Source organism: Festucalex cinctus, chromosome 20, assembly GCF_051991245.1.
Source record: "Festucalex cinctus isolate MCC-2025b chromosome 20, RoL_Fcin_1.0, whole genome shotgun sequence".
Classification (NCBI taxonomy): Eukaryota; Metazoa; Chordata; class Actinopteri; order Syngnathiformes; family Syngnathidae; genus Festucalex; species Festucalex cinctus.
This window is the reverse complement of record NC_135430.1, coordinates 17,736,026-17,753,011: the sequence shown is the minus strand read 5'-3', so window position 1 is coordinate 17,753,011 and position 16,986 is coordinate 17,736,026. Positions and strand designations below refer to the sequence as shown.

The window sequence follows — 16,986 nt, the reverse complement described above, 5'->3', positions numbered from 1 at the left end:
TTACGTGTTTATAGCCCCCTCATGCGGCTGGAATAAGTCACTGCAGTTGTGGGCTGATATTCAAGCATGCTAACATGATACAGAAGAGCAGATGACTGCGATGTGAAATGGACAAACAGCAACAAGACAACCATACGCCTGGCTGTCTGTATCTAATTAAGAGTTCTTCAGAAGAGGAACGTTACCTGCCTTGAGGTATGTTATGCGTTTTAGTTTTCCTCATTTGAACTGTGTCCACTATCCACACATCACATGCTAGCTTACTAGCTAACATGGCATTGTAATGTGACCTACAACTCTTGATTAATTTCGAAAACACTCCTTGGTGATAACAACAAGTGTTGTTTGTTGATTGGGTTGTATAAAGTTCGTTTCATTCTCCACTTTTTTTTAATTTTATTTTATTTTAGTCGAATTTGACTTGACTGAATACTATGGGTGATTGATTGAACTTGCTAGCTCGCAAAAGGTAACAGATGTTGACTATTTATCAGCAACTGTTTCGCTTACATCTGTTTTAAGTATACAAGACGATTTTAAAAACCAGCAGATGATGACTACTACGTAAAGTTAGGGCGGGGGTATCCAGCTTTCCCACCCGAGTAGTTCTACTTTTGGTCTACAAGTACACAATTTGCAACTACTAGTAAACACCTGTGCTGGATTAGTAACCTCTAAATGCAATGTATAGGCATGTGCCTCACACTAGTAGCCTATACTCGACTAGCAGCATCAACATGCCGACAACTAGTTTTGCCTGTCCAACTAATATGCCCAGTTGTCTTAATAGTCTGCAGAAATGCCATGCAGTTGTGTAAAAGCACAATGGGCTTTACATAAAGAGTTTTGTAAGGTGTTTTTGAGGAGTGGGGGTAGGTTTCGCTCTTCATTCGACTCAGGCAGCTCTTGTAGTTGCGCTGTCATCATGTTGCTATTTTTGTGCTGTCCACAAACGGTAACTAAAATGTGTCATGCAGCTGGATTTGGCTTCATTCCAGCATGAAAAGTACATGGAGAGCATCATCGGTGGGGAACTGATAGCAAATGACATTTGATCAGGCCTTGCAGTTGTAAAAACAAACACAATCTCGATTGAAATGCCCAACTCCATTTAACACACAAACACTCATTATGTGTAACAATAAACAGTTAAAAATAATGTTAGAATTTTTTTCAAACATTTATTACGGCCTTTAGAGGAAAACTGGCTACTAACATGTATATGGAACATTTTCTCCAGGTCGTTGAACGTCTCCGTTTGCTTAGACTGAACATTGTTGTCAGGCTTCTGCATCCATCTGTGCCTCCTGAAGGAAGTCGTCACGTTGGGACGGCGGTGACGGTCAGTTGCAAGAGGATGGCTTCGCCGTTTGTGCCTGTCCCAGTACCCTTGGACAGAGTCTCATCAAGTGGGGGTAACAAGCTGAGAAGGCCACCGCGAGCTTCCTCGCTGGGAAGTGTCTCCAGCAGCTCAGAGTCTTCATCCCCAGTCATCATTTCAGCTGTGGACGCGCATGGAAAAAGTTCTCAGCGTCAGTCCCGTTGCACAGGAAGAAGCAGTCGAAGCCAGACGCCACCGCCTCACCGGAGCCCTCTAATGCAGACTAGAGAAAATGGGACTCTTGAGCACTCAGTGGAGTATTCAAGTTGCCCTCGCTCTATTTCGGCTCCTATCGGGAGCCAGCAAGGAGGAGGAGAGGAGAGGCCAATCACCCCAACAGTTGTTGGATATGAAGTCATGGAGGAGAGGGCAAAGTTTACGGTAGAGAAGCAGAGAATTATATTTGTTGTCTGAGATAAAACTGTTTTTGTTTTTAAATTTACCATAATATGACAACAAAAGATAACAGCATCCTTTCTCTCACTCCAGGTTGAATTTTACTGTAAAACTGACATAAAACAAAAGAAAGCTAAATATTGTTTATCAAAACGCCAAAATGTTAAACTAAGCCACCAACCTTTTTAAATTCTTGGTGGGTGGGCCGCCTGTTGTCCTCAAAATTCTAACACATTTAACCCTATGGGAATAACGTAAAATTGACCCCAAAGATATTAGGAGGGTAAAAGCACCAAGTGGGCTTTCATTTAACATTAATATCTCGTAAACAAAGAAGTATCAGCATTTATCAGGATGCAGTCTTACAGTATTGGATGGTTTCATTCCATTTGATACAACTTGAGTATACAGTAATCTCTGTTCATGGGAGTTGAATTCCGGACCCACCCACTATAGAATAAAATCAATAGACACAGACAAAGAGAGACTGTGGAGATTTGGTTTTTTTTGTTAAATAGTTCAAAGCAATAAAAAAACAAAACAAACAAACATAAAAGATTAATATCAATAGACACAGACAAAGCGAGACCATGGGGATTTTTTAAATAGTTCATCCATCCATTTTCCAAACCGCTTATTCCTCACAAGGGTAGCAGTATAAACCTATTAAAGCACACTTTAAAAGCACATTATTAATGTACACCTACCAATATGTAACATTACTCATGTATATACAAAACAGTATACATTTGTAACAATAATAGGTAGGGATAGGTGAGTACTCAGAGAAAGTTATTGGTGGCTTTTATAATCACAAACATAAAGCATACAGACAGAAAAGCCCATTACAAATTGATTACCGGTGACGGTGTATATATTTAAATTAATTTTATTTTTTGTTCTTTACAAAATGTGTATTTTATAAACAAATGAGAAAAATATTATAGACAATTGCTGTTAATTTCATTCAATTTAAAGGAAAATGCTATATTGTATTTGTGATATACAGGTCTTTCTTTAAAATCATGTATCATTTTTTTCCTGTTTGGAAATTTTATGTATAAAAAGCCAGATGCTTAGTTTGAAATGATGACAGCACTTCATATCAGCAGTATAGATGACTACTCAACAGTTGAGTACTGATACTGGTATTTGAAAATAAGTTGTATCGAACATTCTTAGTAATGAGATTTAGAAAAAAAATATATATATACCCAAAAATCATTCACATTATAGTTTCAGCTTTAAAATGCCCCAGGCAATTTTAAGCAAATCTGTTTTTATATATCTTTACAAAGAAAAAATTTAACCATATGTCTGGTGTGTTCTATCTGCAACATGTTTGTAGGTATACAAAGTCCTGGTCAGGAAAACCACAGATGAAAGCTGGGTTGTTTTCAGGAGGTACGCAGACTTTTCCAGACTCAACGACAAGGTGCGTTTGTCAGTGCATGTTTGTTTATACATTGCGTGGCAATAATAACCTTGTGAAGCTCAAGTTTACAATTCTGTATCCCCCTAAGGGATTTGACTGCAATCAAGCCTTTTGTTTTCTCTGTCTGTTTTTGTTTTGTTTTGGATCACACACTGGAAGTTATTACAGCTAAACAAAGAAGACCACTTTTCCCAAACAATCAACCACCCTGAACTAACTAGGCGAGCAGGACAGTTTGCTCACAAATCAGCAGTCTGCAACAAGTGGAATTCGTTCTGGTTTCCACATTTGGTAGCGATGTCCAAGAAGATGTACAATTTATCTTTGTAAAAACTCTTAATACACAAAAGTGTTGATTCTTCGTATAATTAGGACAATTTTATAGCTTCAAGTACTAGTATTAAGGAAAGTTTTTTTTTTGTTGTGTATAGCATTATTACAAATTACCACCATTCAGTGTAGTGGTCCTGAACTTTTTTTTTTTTTTTTTTTTTTTTTTGGTGCCACTTACAAATTAGGCCTCCATTCAAAACAATCATGTGGGCAGTAGTACGTGAGGAATTATCGTCTGGGTTGTTTGTATTGCTTCAAATAACAATTCAGATGGCAAATGTTAAAATATCTTAATACTTAACTCCTTTTTCCTATTACAATGAATTTCTGAAAAAGCCTGAATGTTGAAAAAAGCTGACAAGATAAAAGCAGGATTGAAAATGAAATGTCTGCCAAATGAAATGGCAATGTCTTGTCAGTTTCATCATCACATGAACTACAACATAGATAATAATTTAGCAATTTTCTTTTGATAGATGAATGGAACAAAATTGTCACCCTCTTTTGACAAAATTTGCTGTCTCCCAATGCATTTTGCCCACACAATTTAGTTCAATTGTGATTTTCATGCTTAATGTGAAAATTATCAACTTGTAATTGAAACAAATAGCGGGCAGTTTCTCATTAGCATTGCACTCTCCAGCTGCGTGGCTGGCGCCAGTTCGCACTGCGCTCACGGCTGTCATCTTAAGTGAATGCACATTAAACCACAAAAAAAAAAAAAAAAAAAGAAGAAAAGTTCAGCATGCTTCTGAACATACTGTTCAATAGGTTACATTAATGATGGAAAAAGTTTTCAATTTGTCGTTTTTTTTTTTACATTTCAGCTTTTGTTTTTATGCATTTAGTTATTTTTTAACTTCATTGACGAATGACTCGTCTATTGTTTTAAAAAAAAAAAAAAAAAAAAAGTTAAATGTGGATTGAGACATCAAAGTGTGTGTGCGCTTGTTTGTGTTCTAGTTGAAAGAGACATTTCCGGGCTTTCGGCTTGCGCTGCCTCCTAAAAGGTGGTTTAAAGACAACTATGACAGCGACTTCCTGGAAGACAGACAGTTGGGACTGCAGGCCTTTTTGCAAAACTTAGTTGCACACAAGGACATTGCCAACTGGTATGTGACACAACCGTCCTTTAGAAACATGTTTTTGTTTAAACGTGATCTTTTCTATGCTGAATGTAGATTAATTCTTACATCATGCCTTCTCTGTGTTTTACAGCCAATCAGTGAGAGAGTTTTTATGCCTGGATGAGCCTCCAGGGCCTTTTGATAGTTTGGAGGAGAGCAGGGTGAGTCTTAGCATGCATGGGCCTGTAGTGCTTTGTGTGGTGTGGTTTTCTGTGATATATATAACTGCAAATGTATATTATTATATAGACATTATTGTGTCTGAGCCTTAAAGTGCTTGTGATTTGATTTCCTCAAATTTCTGTCAGGTAAGGTAAGCTAGATGTTCTTGCAAATCCTGCTGCAAGCCCGAAAACCCATGATATGTGATAGTTTGTATTCAGAGCAAACTGACACAATTTTGGTCGGGTGTGAAGTGAACAGTGCTAAGGCTGCTTTTACAATATGTTCTTGGTGGCCACTGCCAGAGACATTGCCAGGGGTTTTGGGCTCCTTGAAATGAAATCTCACACGGCCGTTGGGAAATTTTGATACTGTTTTTATATAAAAGTATGCATTTTAATAACTCTTTGTTATTATTTCCACATTTGTGAAAAGAACAACACTACATGCAAGCACTAGAAATATTTTTTGTCCCAACTGCAAAGTTGAGAGTTCTGCTTACTGACCAAACATTATATAGTAGTGAGAGAAGAGTAAACTATTCTTATTACCACACCTAATAACCTTGGGGGATCGAGTGGTAATCATTCGTCGTCCATTCCGTTACAAAGCCACTGAAATTGTCTACAAATATATTTCTTAACAATACGCTACTGTCGACTGGTTACACTGTTTCGAATTCCTCCCACACTGTCGTCAATCGCGTCATTTATTTCATACGTCCCGCGAATCTGCGTAGGCCCTAAATACGCGTCCGCGCACTCCCGGTCTTAATGGGTTAAGATCTGCTGCTGTTCTGTTGGAACATCATGTTGTATGCAACTTCTGTAACCAGTGAGCACATTTAGTGCTTTTAAACAACACTTTCAAAGCCAACGATTACAATTACAAGTAACTCATTCTCAGACTTCTAGACTGTGACCAACTTTATGTTTCAAGTGGGATCAAATTAAACTAGAGCATGCCAGGAAGAGCTCATTACTAGACTGATATACTCTACTACTATATATTATTTAAAACAAATATTCATCAGACAATTTGCACTTGTGCATTATTCACATTCTCATTGTTCCTAGCTTCTGAATAAAAATTGGTGCCAGCCTTAGCGTTCCTATCGGGAAATAAAATTTAGACTCAGGCAACACCTATTAACATAACGGAATCCTTTGTATTATTTTTTATCACCGGGTGCAGCAAATAAAGTCCAATTGAGCATATCAAATTAGGGCATTTATCAACACAAAACCACAACATGTCAAAGGCAAACCATGAGACCAACAGACTTGGAGACAGATTTCACAAATAACGGTGGCATTTTTTCACAAGATGAAAGAAATGCATGATAACATTTGCTTTACAAAGAACTCGTAGCCACCTCTAAAAAAAGAAACCGTTTCATTTAGCAAATAGGATCATTTTAAGTTTGTATGAATGACTCGCACGTGCATTTCACTTTCATCCAAACTTTTTTTTTTCCCTGCTTTTTGTCCCTTGTTGCATCCACCTCAAAGGCTTTCTGTGAGACTCTAGAAGAAAGCAACTACCGTCTTCAAAAAGAACTGCTGGAGAAGCAAAAAGAGATTGCCTCGCTCAAGAGGAGTCTTCAAGAGAAAGAGCAGGCCATTCTGCTTATGGAGAAGCATATCAAGTCAGTAGGAATGTGCATAGACACACATTACACACAAGTGATGTATGAATTGTAATTATTTGGAAATATGATTCGAAATTGTACTTAGGCTTGATGCATTTCAGAATGTGCAGTCGTTAGTCGCCCATTTGCGGTATTGCCTCCTATGAGGCAAGACATTGTTACACAATGTAACCTTATTACAAATGCTAGATCAAATTCATCATAAAAAAAAACATTTTGAACAATGAAAAATCAACACTTTAAAAAAAAAAAAATATTTTCTCTGGATTACACTTGCTCATATACCGTATTACAACTGTCTTGGATTTGTGTGTGCATGCATGGCGTGTTAGTGGTGAGTGTGTGACTTCGCAGTCTCCTTGCGGCCTGTCAGCGCAGGGCAGTGAGAGCAGCGCGGATGCAGATGTGGAATCATCTGCTGCAGAGGCTGATCAGAACATGCCAAATGACCCTGGGTAAAGAAACAAAATGCATGTCACCAGTTAAAATCCATCACAAGTGGCCAACACACGCATAACAAATGCAAACACATGTATACTTATTTATTTATTTACAATATTTTAGTGAGCAAAATAGCATCAGCCATGACTTAACATATTTATGCAGCATTCCAAAACGTTCTAACAGTCTTCTGTTCACAACAAAGCAATATGGTTTGATTTGTTTTTTTGGCTTACTGGCTTTCTATCAAAAATAGAACCCAAAGTGATGTCACCACTCTTTTTAAGGCAAGCCCAACTCGGCACACATTGCATACTATTTTAGTCTGGCTTTAAAAGCTAATGGGACATTTTCTGTTAGCATCAGACAGGGGAACTTTGGTCTCATTTTTCAGAGGGCCCTAAAAAGTACCCCCATTAAACTGCACGTTTAAGAGTGGCAATAATCATGCTGTCGAATCAGCATGTTGATTAGTCGGTGGGTCTATCTTTTGAGTTCAGCTCATGAAAAATAAGAGCAGAAACAAGAGTGTTTGATTTAATTTTTTTTCAGTATATGTAACAATATAAATCACTCGTTCTATAACTTTTCTACATTCACTGCCGGACTTGACTTTACATTCACCGAATCAACAATTTCTGGACATCATTTTCATTTATAATGTGTTCAACATGCTTTCTTTATACATCATTGAAAAAAAACAAAATCAACCAGCAGGTGGTATAATTTCCTACCTTAGTGATGTGAAGAAGCATTTTGGACCACCAAGGTAATTAATCACATCAGGTCTGTGCCATGTGTACTAATTCCAGACATCATTAATCATCATTCTCCTGTTATATGACATGAAAAAATGTATTTGGTTTTAAACCAGAAGCAACCAGTATGCTGAAGAAAGGAATCAATTTGTGGATTGTGGTATTAATGAATGTATTTTGTCGGTTGAACAGATGTCTGACATCATTTTCCTCACTAGTTAAAAGATCAAATTGTGAAAACAAGTAAACAGCATTACCAATTTGCCTCAGTTCTAATTCATGACAAAAAAAGGGGAATCTGTTCAACACAGTGCAAAATCTGAATTAGTCACCCACTTCACACTCTTTAAAATTGATATTTTTATTGAACTTCTTTTCTGGGTGTAAAATACTTGTTTTCTTTACAATCCTTTCTGCTCTTTACAATCACATTCTACAGTCATGAGGCCCCAATCTGAGATCCGAGTCCAGAACACGTGAGGTACTAAATATAGCAGTTCTGCAGGCAAACCCTGTGGGCTTTTGTCTTTTTTTTTTCCCCCTCTACATTAACATGCATCCCATACTTTCTGTATTCAGGATGGGAAATAGTGTTACTTAGGATGATGGCTTCAACATCTCATTTTTGTTGGTTGGGGTCAAATCACTTTCAGTTCATAGAGCGGTGCTGCATTGGACCGTGCTTATCAGCGTCATGTGATTTCTTTATCTGTGTCAGATTGTTTACTGTTATTTTGAAAAACATTTACACAATGTATTATTCTCACTAAAATTTAAAAGAAGCACAGAGCAATCACTGGTGAGAAAGCAGGTGGGCATGTTGTGACTATGACTGTAACGCGTAACTTTTGTCTGATGACCAAGTCGGTGCTCAGATGGGTGCATGTGCTCCTATTCATCATCTTCAACACCATGGGCGATATCATCGTCAAGATATTTTGAGGGGCAGAACGTGTGTATCATTTGCCAAAGTGACAAATGTAAACAAAAATCACCCTCAGGGCTAACATTGCTATTTTAGTATAAATGCAAACTGAACGGACATCATTAGGAAAAACTAACAATTCCTAGCAGACATTTTAGCTCTATCGTCTTGGCCAATTGAAACCCATGAAGACATTTTTTTTTAAATCCTGGATTGAATAATGCAATTTGTGAGAAGTGGGAGTGCCTTACTTTTTTTTTTTTTTTACTTTACCTAACCCCTTTCATGTTCTGCTCTTAAGACACATTGTTGAGGCTGCTTCTTTTTGGTGTGGTGATAAGCTAATTAAAACTCATTCACTGCCAGCCATTTTAGAAAATTTCAAAATTTTCAATACCGACACGATGTATTCAATAATTAAATATAAGCCGAATCTACCAAATGACAGAATAGACTCCCTACTTTTTGCCTTGTCCCGTTCTTTTATAATTGACAGTAGAAAAATGTAGGTCTGCCAAAATACAGCCAATTTCTCCCATGGACTCTGAAACTGTTTATTTTGTATAAAATGGGAAAATGGTGTCATCTACCGGTGGTTGGGCATCAGTAAAGTTGCTTCCAAGTTTGACATTTACAGTGGAGCATAATCAGATTATCCCCGCTCAAAAAAAACTATATAATTGACAAGTATACTTGTCAAAGGAAGTGAATGAGTTAAAAAGTATCAAACATGCCCAGGGTTAATACTTTGATGTCTGCGTGACTTCACTCTCATGAGGTACGCTGAGGTCTTGCGTGATATGCTGAGGTGTCGTTTGACGCCCCGGGGGGTGCTTTGACCTTCTAGTTTTCACGGCGCTGATGTCTCTTTTCAGTTTTTGCTTGTTTTTCACATCTGCAGTCAACTGACTGATCGGGAAATGATTTGACCCCAACTGTGGTGTGTATTGTGTTGATCGTTTTACACTCTGTGGTTCTTTGGCTGTTGCGCACTCCTCCCTTCCATCACTAACACATGACCATCTTCACATGGTGGCCTGATGTGAGGGCCGCAAGCCTTGGCATTCCCCCTTTCTGCTTTTTCACGCCATCCACTTTCTTGATGGTTAGGGAACCGCAGCACCCCCTATAGAATGCGGATGTTTGCTGGCGGTGCTAATGTGTCTTCCACTTGTGGAATTTGTTGGCGCTCTTGTTGGCAGAATGTCGTTTGCTCTTTTTGTGGCTTTATAGTGGCTGCCCACACATGGAAATGTCCCCCATTTAGTGTCCTCTTCAAAGGATCATCTGTGCTTTTACTCTCCAGTGGCACATGTGAGGTCCATCTGGGGCGATCCTCGGCCTGCTGGTGCGGGCCGTCACTCAGCGCCTCCCCTCCAATCATCCAGCTTGACCAACAGAAGATGGACTATTAAAAACACTGGTCTTCTTTCTTCTCCTCTTCCTCTCACACCATACCACTCAAGCCATGTCCATCAGCTGCATGCTTTTTATTTCGCAAAGCTGTGTATTAACTTTCTTTAGTCATATGTTCCTTAATTCCCCTATCCTTTAAGTGGCAGGGTTTTGGCAGGATTTTGTTGAAAGGTTGTGGCTTGGATTAGGTTACTATTATGTGATATTTTAAAGAGAGCTTCCTGGTTCTGCCACAGCTTGTTTCCATTTTCGTCATGTGGTTTCCATATGATGGGTCATGAGAACTTGTATCTGATATTGAGATACAAAATTCTGAAGTCTTTATAACATTCTATAACAATATCTGGATGGAATCACAGTTTGACATGACTTCAACAGCTTTTTTTTTTTTTTTTTTTACCTTCCCCATTGACTTTTAAGCTGTTTGCGTTATAATGTATCCATCCTGCTGACTCAAAGCCAATGTTTGGCTTCTTGACCAAAAAGAAAAGTAACTTGAGGACGTTAATAGCAATTGTGTCACTTTATAAATAAACTTGAATCATCTCATCAAGTTTAAGCTAACTTCTGGCAAGAAGCACGCCCCTTAAAGTGGAAGTCAACACAAAAATGTTCTTTTCACAGCGGCATTTCAATTTATATGCATATGTGGAATGTGTTAAGCAGCAAAATCCACTAATTTTTATCCATCTCAGGGCCCGGCCATTTTGCCGCTTAGTGTAGACTGAGAATGACATCACATTTCTGTTATAGTAGTGCTTGCTCATATTTCCATGACATTAAAAGTGTAGATGGACCTCCCCATCTGAGAAGAACCATTATGATGAACGATATCACTTAAGTCATTCTTATTGAGTTTACAGTCACTAGTTGAAAACACATGGGAGATTCTCGACAACTCAAACAATCATGATGATCATCAAAATACTTGGGTAAGAAGAATTTTGAATTATAGCACCTCGGAAAGACTCAAATTTTCCATGATAATGTGAATGTGTGAATTTTTGTTTGTCTGGATGTGTTGGAATTGAACCCAACGATACTTCATCTCCCGTTGGCTTCACATGCCTCACAGCCAATAATAAGAATCATATATGTTTTGCATGCCATCACATACTTAGTAGAATTAGTGGTAGACCAAGTAATGCAGGCGATCACAAGAACACTATGTCCCAAAAACAAAAGAGGCGCGAATATAGTTTTGAGAAATTTGATGCGAATAAAAGTTTGCTCTTCTCACATCTGTCACATTCCACGATTTCACGTACTCGTATGTTATGGCAGCCGCATTCTGAAGGCAATGCCAGATAAAGTGCAAAAAAATGTTTACAACGCTTTACCTCCCCTGGCAATGTGCTTACCAACAGAAGTTGGCGATGTCCTCCGCTAACATACTGTGATGGATATATCCTTTGTTGTATTGATTCTTGGTTGTTGACATTAGCTGCAAAAACTGTAACGGGGAAGAAAAAAAAAACAAGCAGTTTTCAGCCTTGTTTGCTGACAGTTTATTAATACTAGATTGTTGCTTGCTTAAAGCCATATTTTTTAAAACAGAATTGATCTTTGAGAGGAACGTTTGTTGATTAGCTTTTCTTTTGTGGTAAGTGACTCTACTAGATGGGCCTTGGAACCAGTAGTTTGAAGCACTTTATGGATATAAACAATAACACTTAATAATGATAATAATAACATTGCTTTGATTTGCTTTTGTTTCATTGTTCTGGTTTGAGAAAGAAATGCCTTTCCATTGACACAATCTGTCTTTTTATGAACTCTATCTGAATATCAATAGTCGTCGTTTTACTTGCTTACTTGTGTTATTGTTAAGTGCCTTGAACACATTTCACATAACATTTTCATTGAGTGGGTTAATGTAGCTTTGTATATAAAATGTGTTACTGTATATCTCACCACCATGTGCTATTAAAGGAAATAATGTTTTAAAGGACACACCTACATATAAGTCGCTGCTTCGTATAGACTGGATTAAGTTGTTTTTTATAATAGTATGTATGCTAATTGAGAGCCTGATATCCCACCTTTCTATGTTTAGTGTTTGTGGTGGGTTTGAAAACACTCTGAAATCCAATCATAAAACTGTATATGGCTCGCTTAATTCAAAAATTTTAAATGGAATGATGTGTTGTCTGCACATAAATGTATCTCATTTCTCATGTGCTATTTTTTTCTTTAATCAAGTATTAGCAATTTTTTGTGGGTCAACATTTACAGTTTGGCCAATTCTAAACCATAAACTCTGGTCCTTGAGAGCCGCTGTTCTGCCTGTTTTACACGTCTCCCTCCTCCAACGCACCTGATTCAAATAATCAGTTCAGCAGCAAGCTCTGTAGAAGCCTGATACTGATCCTGATCATCATCATCATGTATGCTGGAGGAGAGAAACCTCTAAAACAAGCAGGACAGCGTCTGTCAAAGACCGCAGTTCTCTCTTCGCCCCTCAAATCAAATCCACACAAGGCTTCCAACTGTTTGTGAAATAATGTCTGCATGAGAGGTCTAATTGATTAAAGACCTTGTTTAAGTTCAAGCTGTTCAAATCCTTTGAATTTTAGCCTCTCAAGAGTAAATATTGTCACATTTTTGTAGTCCTCTATGCAAACAGACTGGTTATCTTGTGTTGAATCAAAATAAAACATTTTCAAACATCTGCTTGTACTGTGGAAAATGAGGAATGGTTTTGCAGCTTTTCTGACATGTTACGGACCAATCAAATAACTGAATCAGAATTTACTGGTTTTGCGTTTTCTGCACTGTTTTGTAAAACAATGGCCTGTTTTGGACTGATGAATATGAAAACATTTTTAAAATCACATTCACAGATTAATTTAGTATTTGGCATATTGATCGATTTATGAAAATAATTGTGGGTACTTGCAGCCCTAGTCTACAATTAAGACCTCTAGGGAAAATAAACTCTTTGGTTTTATGGTTTATCCACTTTTATTGTTGGTCTGTCTCTCTATTAAACAGGACAGGTGTTAACGTGTGTAAATATTAAATGTGGCTTATTCGTGGTCTTAACATTTTACTGACCGTAACAATTTGCTTTTCAGAGATTTTTTTTTTTCTATGTTGTCTTGAGATTGTGACGAACCATATTTGCCTTTGCCATACTTGCCTTCTGACTATATCGTCACACTTGGAACAAGGCAGCAAATGGCAATAAATAGCTTTTGGTATGTTTTGACTCACAAAGACAAGGATCTCGTTATGAATACACAAGGCTAACTTAATAATAATATCTGGTGCTCGGAAAATGACGTAGGATGATGAATTTTTTTTATTCCTGAGACTTTGAAAAGATACCGGTAAATAAATACAATTCTATAACAGTAGTGAGAACAAATTTTACAACTGTGTATTTTTATTTGTATATTATTTAACTATTTAGCAGGCTTTCTTGTTTTGCCTAATCATTTGGAGAACCATTCTGAATTGCAGGTTTTAAGCCTCCATTCCAATCCCACATCAAAATCTTCATCTTTTTTTTTTTTTTTTTTTTTTTTTTATAAACATTTACCAGAACGTTGCTTCCCCAAACGAGTTCTCACGTGCTCATTGCCCTGGCGGCACACCACCCCCACTCTCTTACACCTTTGTTGGCTCCCAATTAAGTTTTGTATAGTCATCTGACTTTTTCTAATGACCTATAAAACCATTCATGCGTTGGCCTCAACATAATATTATCAATCTCGTCTATACCTACGCACCTGCTTGAAAGCTGTGCTTATTAGACGTTGGCCTGCTCTCCATCACAACCACCAAGCTCCAGACATTCGCTTACAGAACCTTCAGTGCTGTAGCCCCAAGCCAAGTCTGTACCCTTGTTCCTAGTACAGTGGGTACATGTTGGCTTTTTTTTTTTTTTTTGGAAAGTGATATTTCTAGGCCACAAGATTTTCTTTTCTTTGTAAGTGGGCTTTTTTTTTTTTTCTTTTTTTTTAAAATAGAGCTTAACTTTCCAAACTTTTAAACTAGCTTTGCCTCGTCTTCAATCCAGCAAATCTCTTTCGGTAAACAAAAAGTTTAGATTGGCTCGTTATGGTCACGTGATCACAATAAGAGCATACTTTATTGAAAAACAGTTGTAAGGGAAATCGGTCCAATTAATTATTAAATCAATAATTGTTAATTATTAAATTAATAATCAATTGGCTCATTAATTGAAGGAGACTCAAACTTAATATTTAAATTAAGTTGAGCTTGCCTGCGGAGCACCACATCTCTTTTTGATAATTTTATCAGGATAACAGATGAGAACCTCGTTGAATCAGTCATTAAAATGAAGGTTGTGCCCTTACTACAATTTTGTGAGTTCTTTGTTCAGCTTAGAGGTCACTATAAATTGATGAAACACACACACAGTAAACCAGGGGTTGAGTTTTGTGCACGTTTATTCTGTAACCTAGGTGGGATAATCTACTTAGAATTTCAAGAAGCAAAACTAACTACTATGATAGGAAATGAAACGAGAACTAAAATAATAAAAAAAATAATCAAAGGAGAAGAAAAGAGAAACGGTCTTAACCAAGGTGATAGACTTCTTAAATAAAACCAACATGGGACCCACAATCAACCTAGTTTGCACCAATTTGTACTAGGGCAAAGGCCTGCAAAGTTGCACTTACAGATGGGGTTGGTCTGAGAAGCAGGACCCTGGATGGAGACTCGCCAAGCTCGTTTGAAGAAGGGATGAAGAAGGTTCAGTTCAGGAGAGGGAGAGACAGGTCGTCCGGCTGGCCAACTGAGCGTCACGGGGTCAACCTGCTGGCTGGGACGGGCCCTTTTTGGTTTGAGGCCTAGTGTGCCTGGAAAGGCACCATCCGTTTGAGCCTTGTGCAGGGACCAAAAGCAGCGTGTTTCGCTGCGCCTGTCGCTACACGCGATGGCTTCTGTGCGTTGCCGTGTGCTGGAGGTTAAGCTAGCTGGGCTAGCCCTTTGTCTGGCAGCCGCGCCGATGGAGACCAGGAAGGAGCCAAGGAGCAGCGAAGAAGCGGGAGCCAAAGAGCAGCGGAGAAGAGGCGGAAGAGAGAGAGCAGCACGCAGGGAGTGTGCTTTTAAATTGGGAAGGCGGCGGCCTCCACACCAGGGGGGCCGGTGAGACCACAGTGGAAAGTTACCAGCTTAGAGAAGGTTTTGGTAGAGACTAATCAGATTGAATCTGGATCCCATGTTTGTTGAAATTCTAAGGTCAGAATTCAATCAATGCAACACGTACAATTGAATACCTCAAATGAAATGTTACCTAGCTTACACTGTTAAAACGTGCATACACATGAAAGTTTAGTGGAGAATCTGCCACTGCAATGGAACATTTTCATGACATTTCATGGAGTCAACATTTCACAAATGGCAAACATAACATTTCATAATTCATTGTTCTGTTGCAAAATAAGAAAGTCAAGTTTCTAAGAAGGCTTTTACAGTCCTGATTTGTGTGTGTGTGCGCGTGCGCGTGTCAATCAGAGCATTTGTCTGTTTGTGGGGGATGTTCTTGTGCTCCCCACCCCCCACAGTGGCATGTTCAGGCCACAGGAGCTCAATTCCTTTGGAACTGAGGTTGCAAAAAGTTACAACCGGCCGATAATCGTTACAGATCCTCCCTTTGGCGATGGAAACGTTCTTCGACAGAACGTTTCGGTCGGCACTTCTAGACGTGGCATCGGCAGGTGGACAGGTGAAGCACAACAATGCAGTTACCAGAGCACAAAGTTGGTGCAAACCCACCCCTCCCCTCCCTTTGCTAAAGCTAGACTCGGCAGTTGGCTATGATGTTATCTTTCCCTCTAGGTCTACACAACGTGTCGTGTATAGAGTGGAAGGGGAAAGTAACAGACGCAACAGGAGAAGAACACGAGAGTGAAAAATAGAAGTCCAATAGTTGTCTAAAGGCCTGTGTAGGAATGTCATGTCAATGTGACTGAAAGGGGGCACTTTCGGTTCTTACTATGACTTTGGATCTTCCTAGGGCAAAAGAAAGCTGTATTAAGGGAGCATGCAGGCCGAGAAGACGTTCTCACAACTGAGCTGTTGATGTATCAAACAGATTAGTGCAGCATGTCAAGTCTCAGCGCGGTCACACCTTGCGTGTGAGCGTGCTCTGGTTGGGACACCGAGAAGAAACAAACTGTCTCGTGGTTAGTTTGGTTCAGCTTAGCGTGATGCTAGGCCGATTGAGGACTAGCGTAGTCCTTTTGGTTGTTTTGTCGGGAGACGGTAGATTGGTAATTTGTTTGCTACGCGTTGTTAGGCAAAAGGAATCTTGGTCGTGACTCGCGTGTTTTGCCATTTTAAAGATAACGGTGTTTGGACTAACAGCGTTAACAGTTAAGGTTCTTATTTTAAATAAGAAGCTAATAAAAGCAGTAGCTAAAAGCACATTTCTTACCAATCGCTTTAGTCGTTTGGGGAGTCTGCTGAAGATCATTTGAGTCACTGTACACTTTCTAGGAAGTTTGTTTATGCACATGGTGTCATACGTATGAGTGCAGGTGTGCGAATGGGTGAAGCACAAATTTAATTGGCTATTCAATGGCGTTATGGCGGTTAGGTTTGGCCCTAGCCACTTTAAATATGTCGTTAGCGCATTCATACACAACAGCAGCAAAAATGTGTTAGCCATTAGGCGCCAGGGTGTCTGAAACCACTGTTTGGGAAGGGACCGTTTGGGTCCTGCATCAGTTGGAAAGGCAAATGCACCCATAGGTGCCTGATGGGTGGGAGCTAAAAGCTCCAAGTCATCTTGAGGATGAACCACAGGAAGAATCACAAGTGTATCTTGTACCTGCTGATGATGGTCAACAAAGATGGGCGAGGTTCGTCCCTCAATTGTAACCAAGGAAGTGAGGTCATGGAGGTTGGACCTGATTGGCTGGTCCAGTCCTGTTGTGATGACCTCCCTTTGACAGCTATGTGTCATGTCATGGGCGTATGATGT

The 16,986-nt window shown here is 38.9% G+C and overlaps 1 protein-coding gene across 1 annotated transcript; it reads left to right on the top strand.

Annotated features, from left to right (window-relative positions):
- Positions 1-15: 15 nt before the first annotated feature.
- On the top strand, positions 16-12,694 carry snx16 (sorting nexin 16). The gene is made up of 8 exons (XM_077508264.1): positions 16-195; positions 1,241-1,762; positions 3,126-3,212; positions 4,509-4,657; positions 4,764-4,833; positions 6,346-6,482; positions 6,818-6,940; positions 9,916-12,694. The coding sequence occupies exons 2-8, from the start codon at positions 1,358-1,360 to the stop codon at positions 10,022-10,024; spliced, it is 1,080 nt and encodes a 359-aa protein (XP_077364390.1). The 5' UTR covers positions 16-195; positions 1,241-1,357; the 3' UTR covers positions 10,025-12,694.
- The last annotated feature ends 4,292 nt before the right edge of the window (positions 12,695-16,986 follow it).

Excerpts from the sequence above, each read along its gene's own strand:
- snx16 (XM_077508264.1), top strand. The coding sequence starts at position 1,358 with ATGGCTTCGCCGTTTGTGCCTGTCCCAGTACCCTTGGACAGAGTCTCA. Across the intron at positions 1,763-3,125 it reads AGGAGAGGGCAAAGTTTACG|GTATACAAAGTCCTGGTCAG; the intron begins GTAGAGAAGCAG and ends ACATGTTTGTAG. Across the intron at positions 6,941-9,915 it reads AACATGCCAAATGACCCTGG|TGGCACATGTGAGGTCCATC; the intron begins GTAAAGAAACAA and ends TTTACTCTCCAG.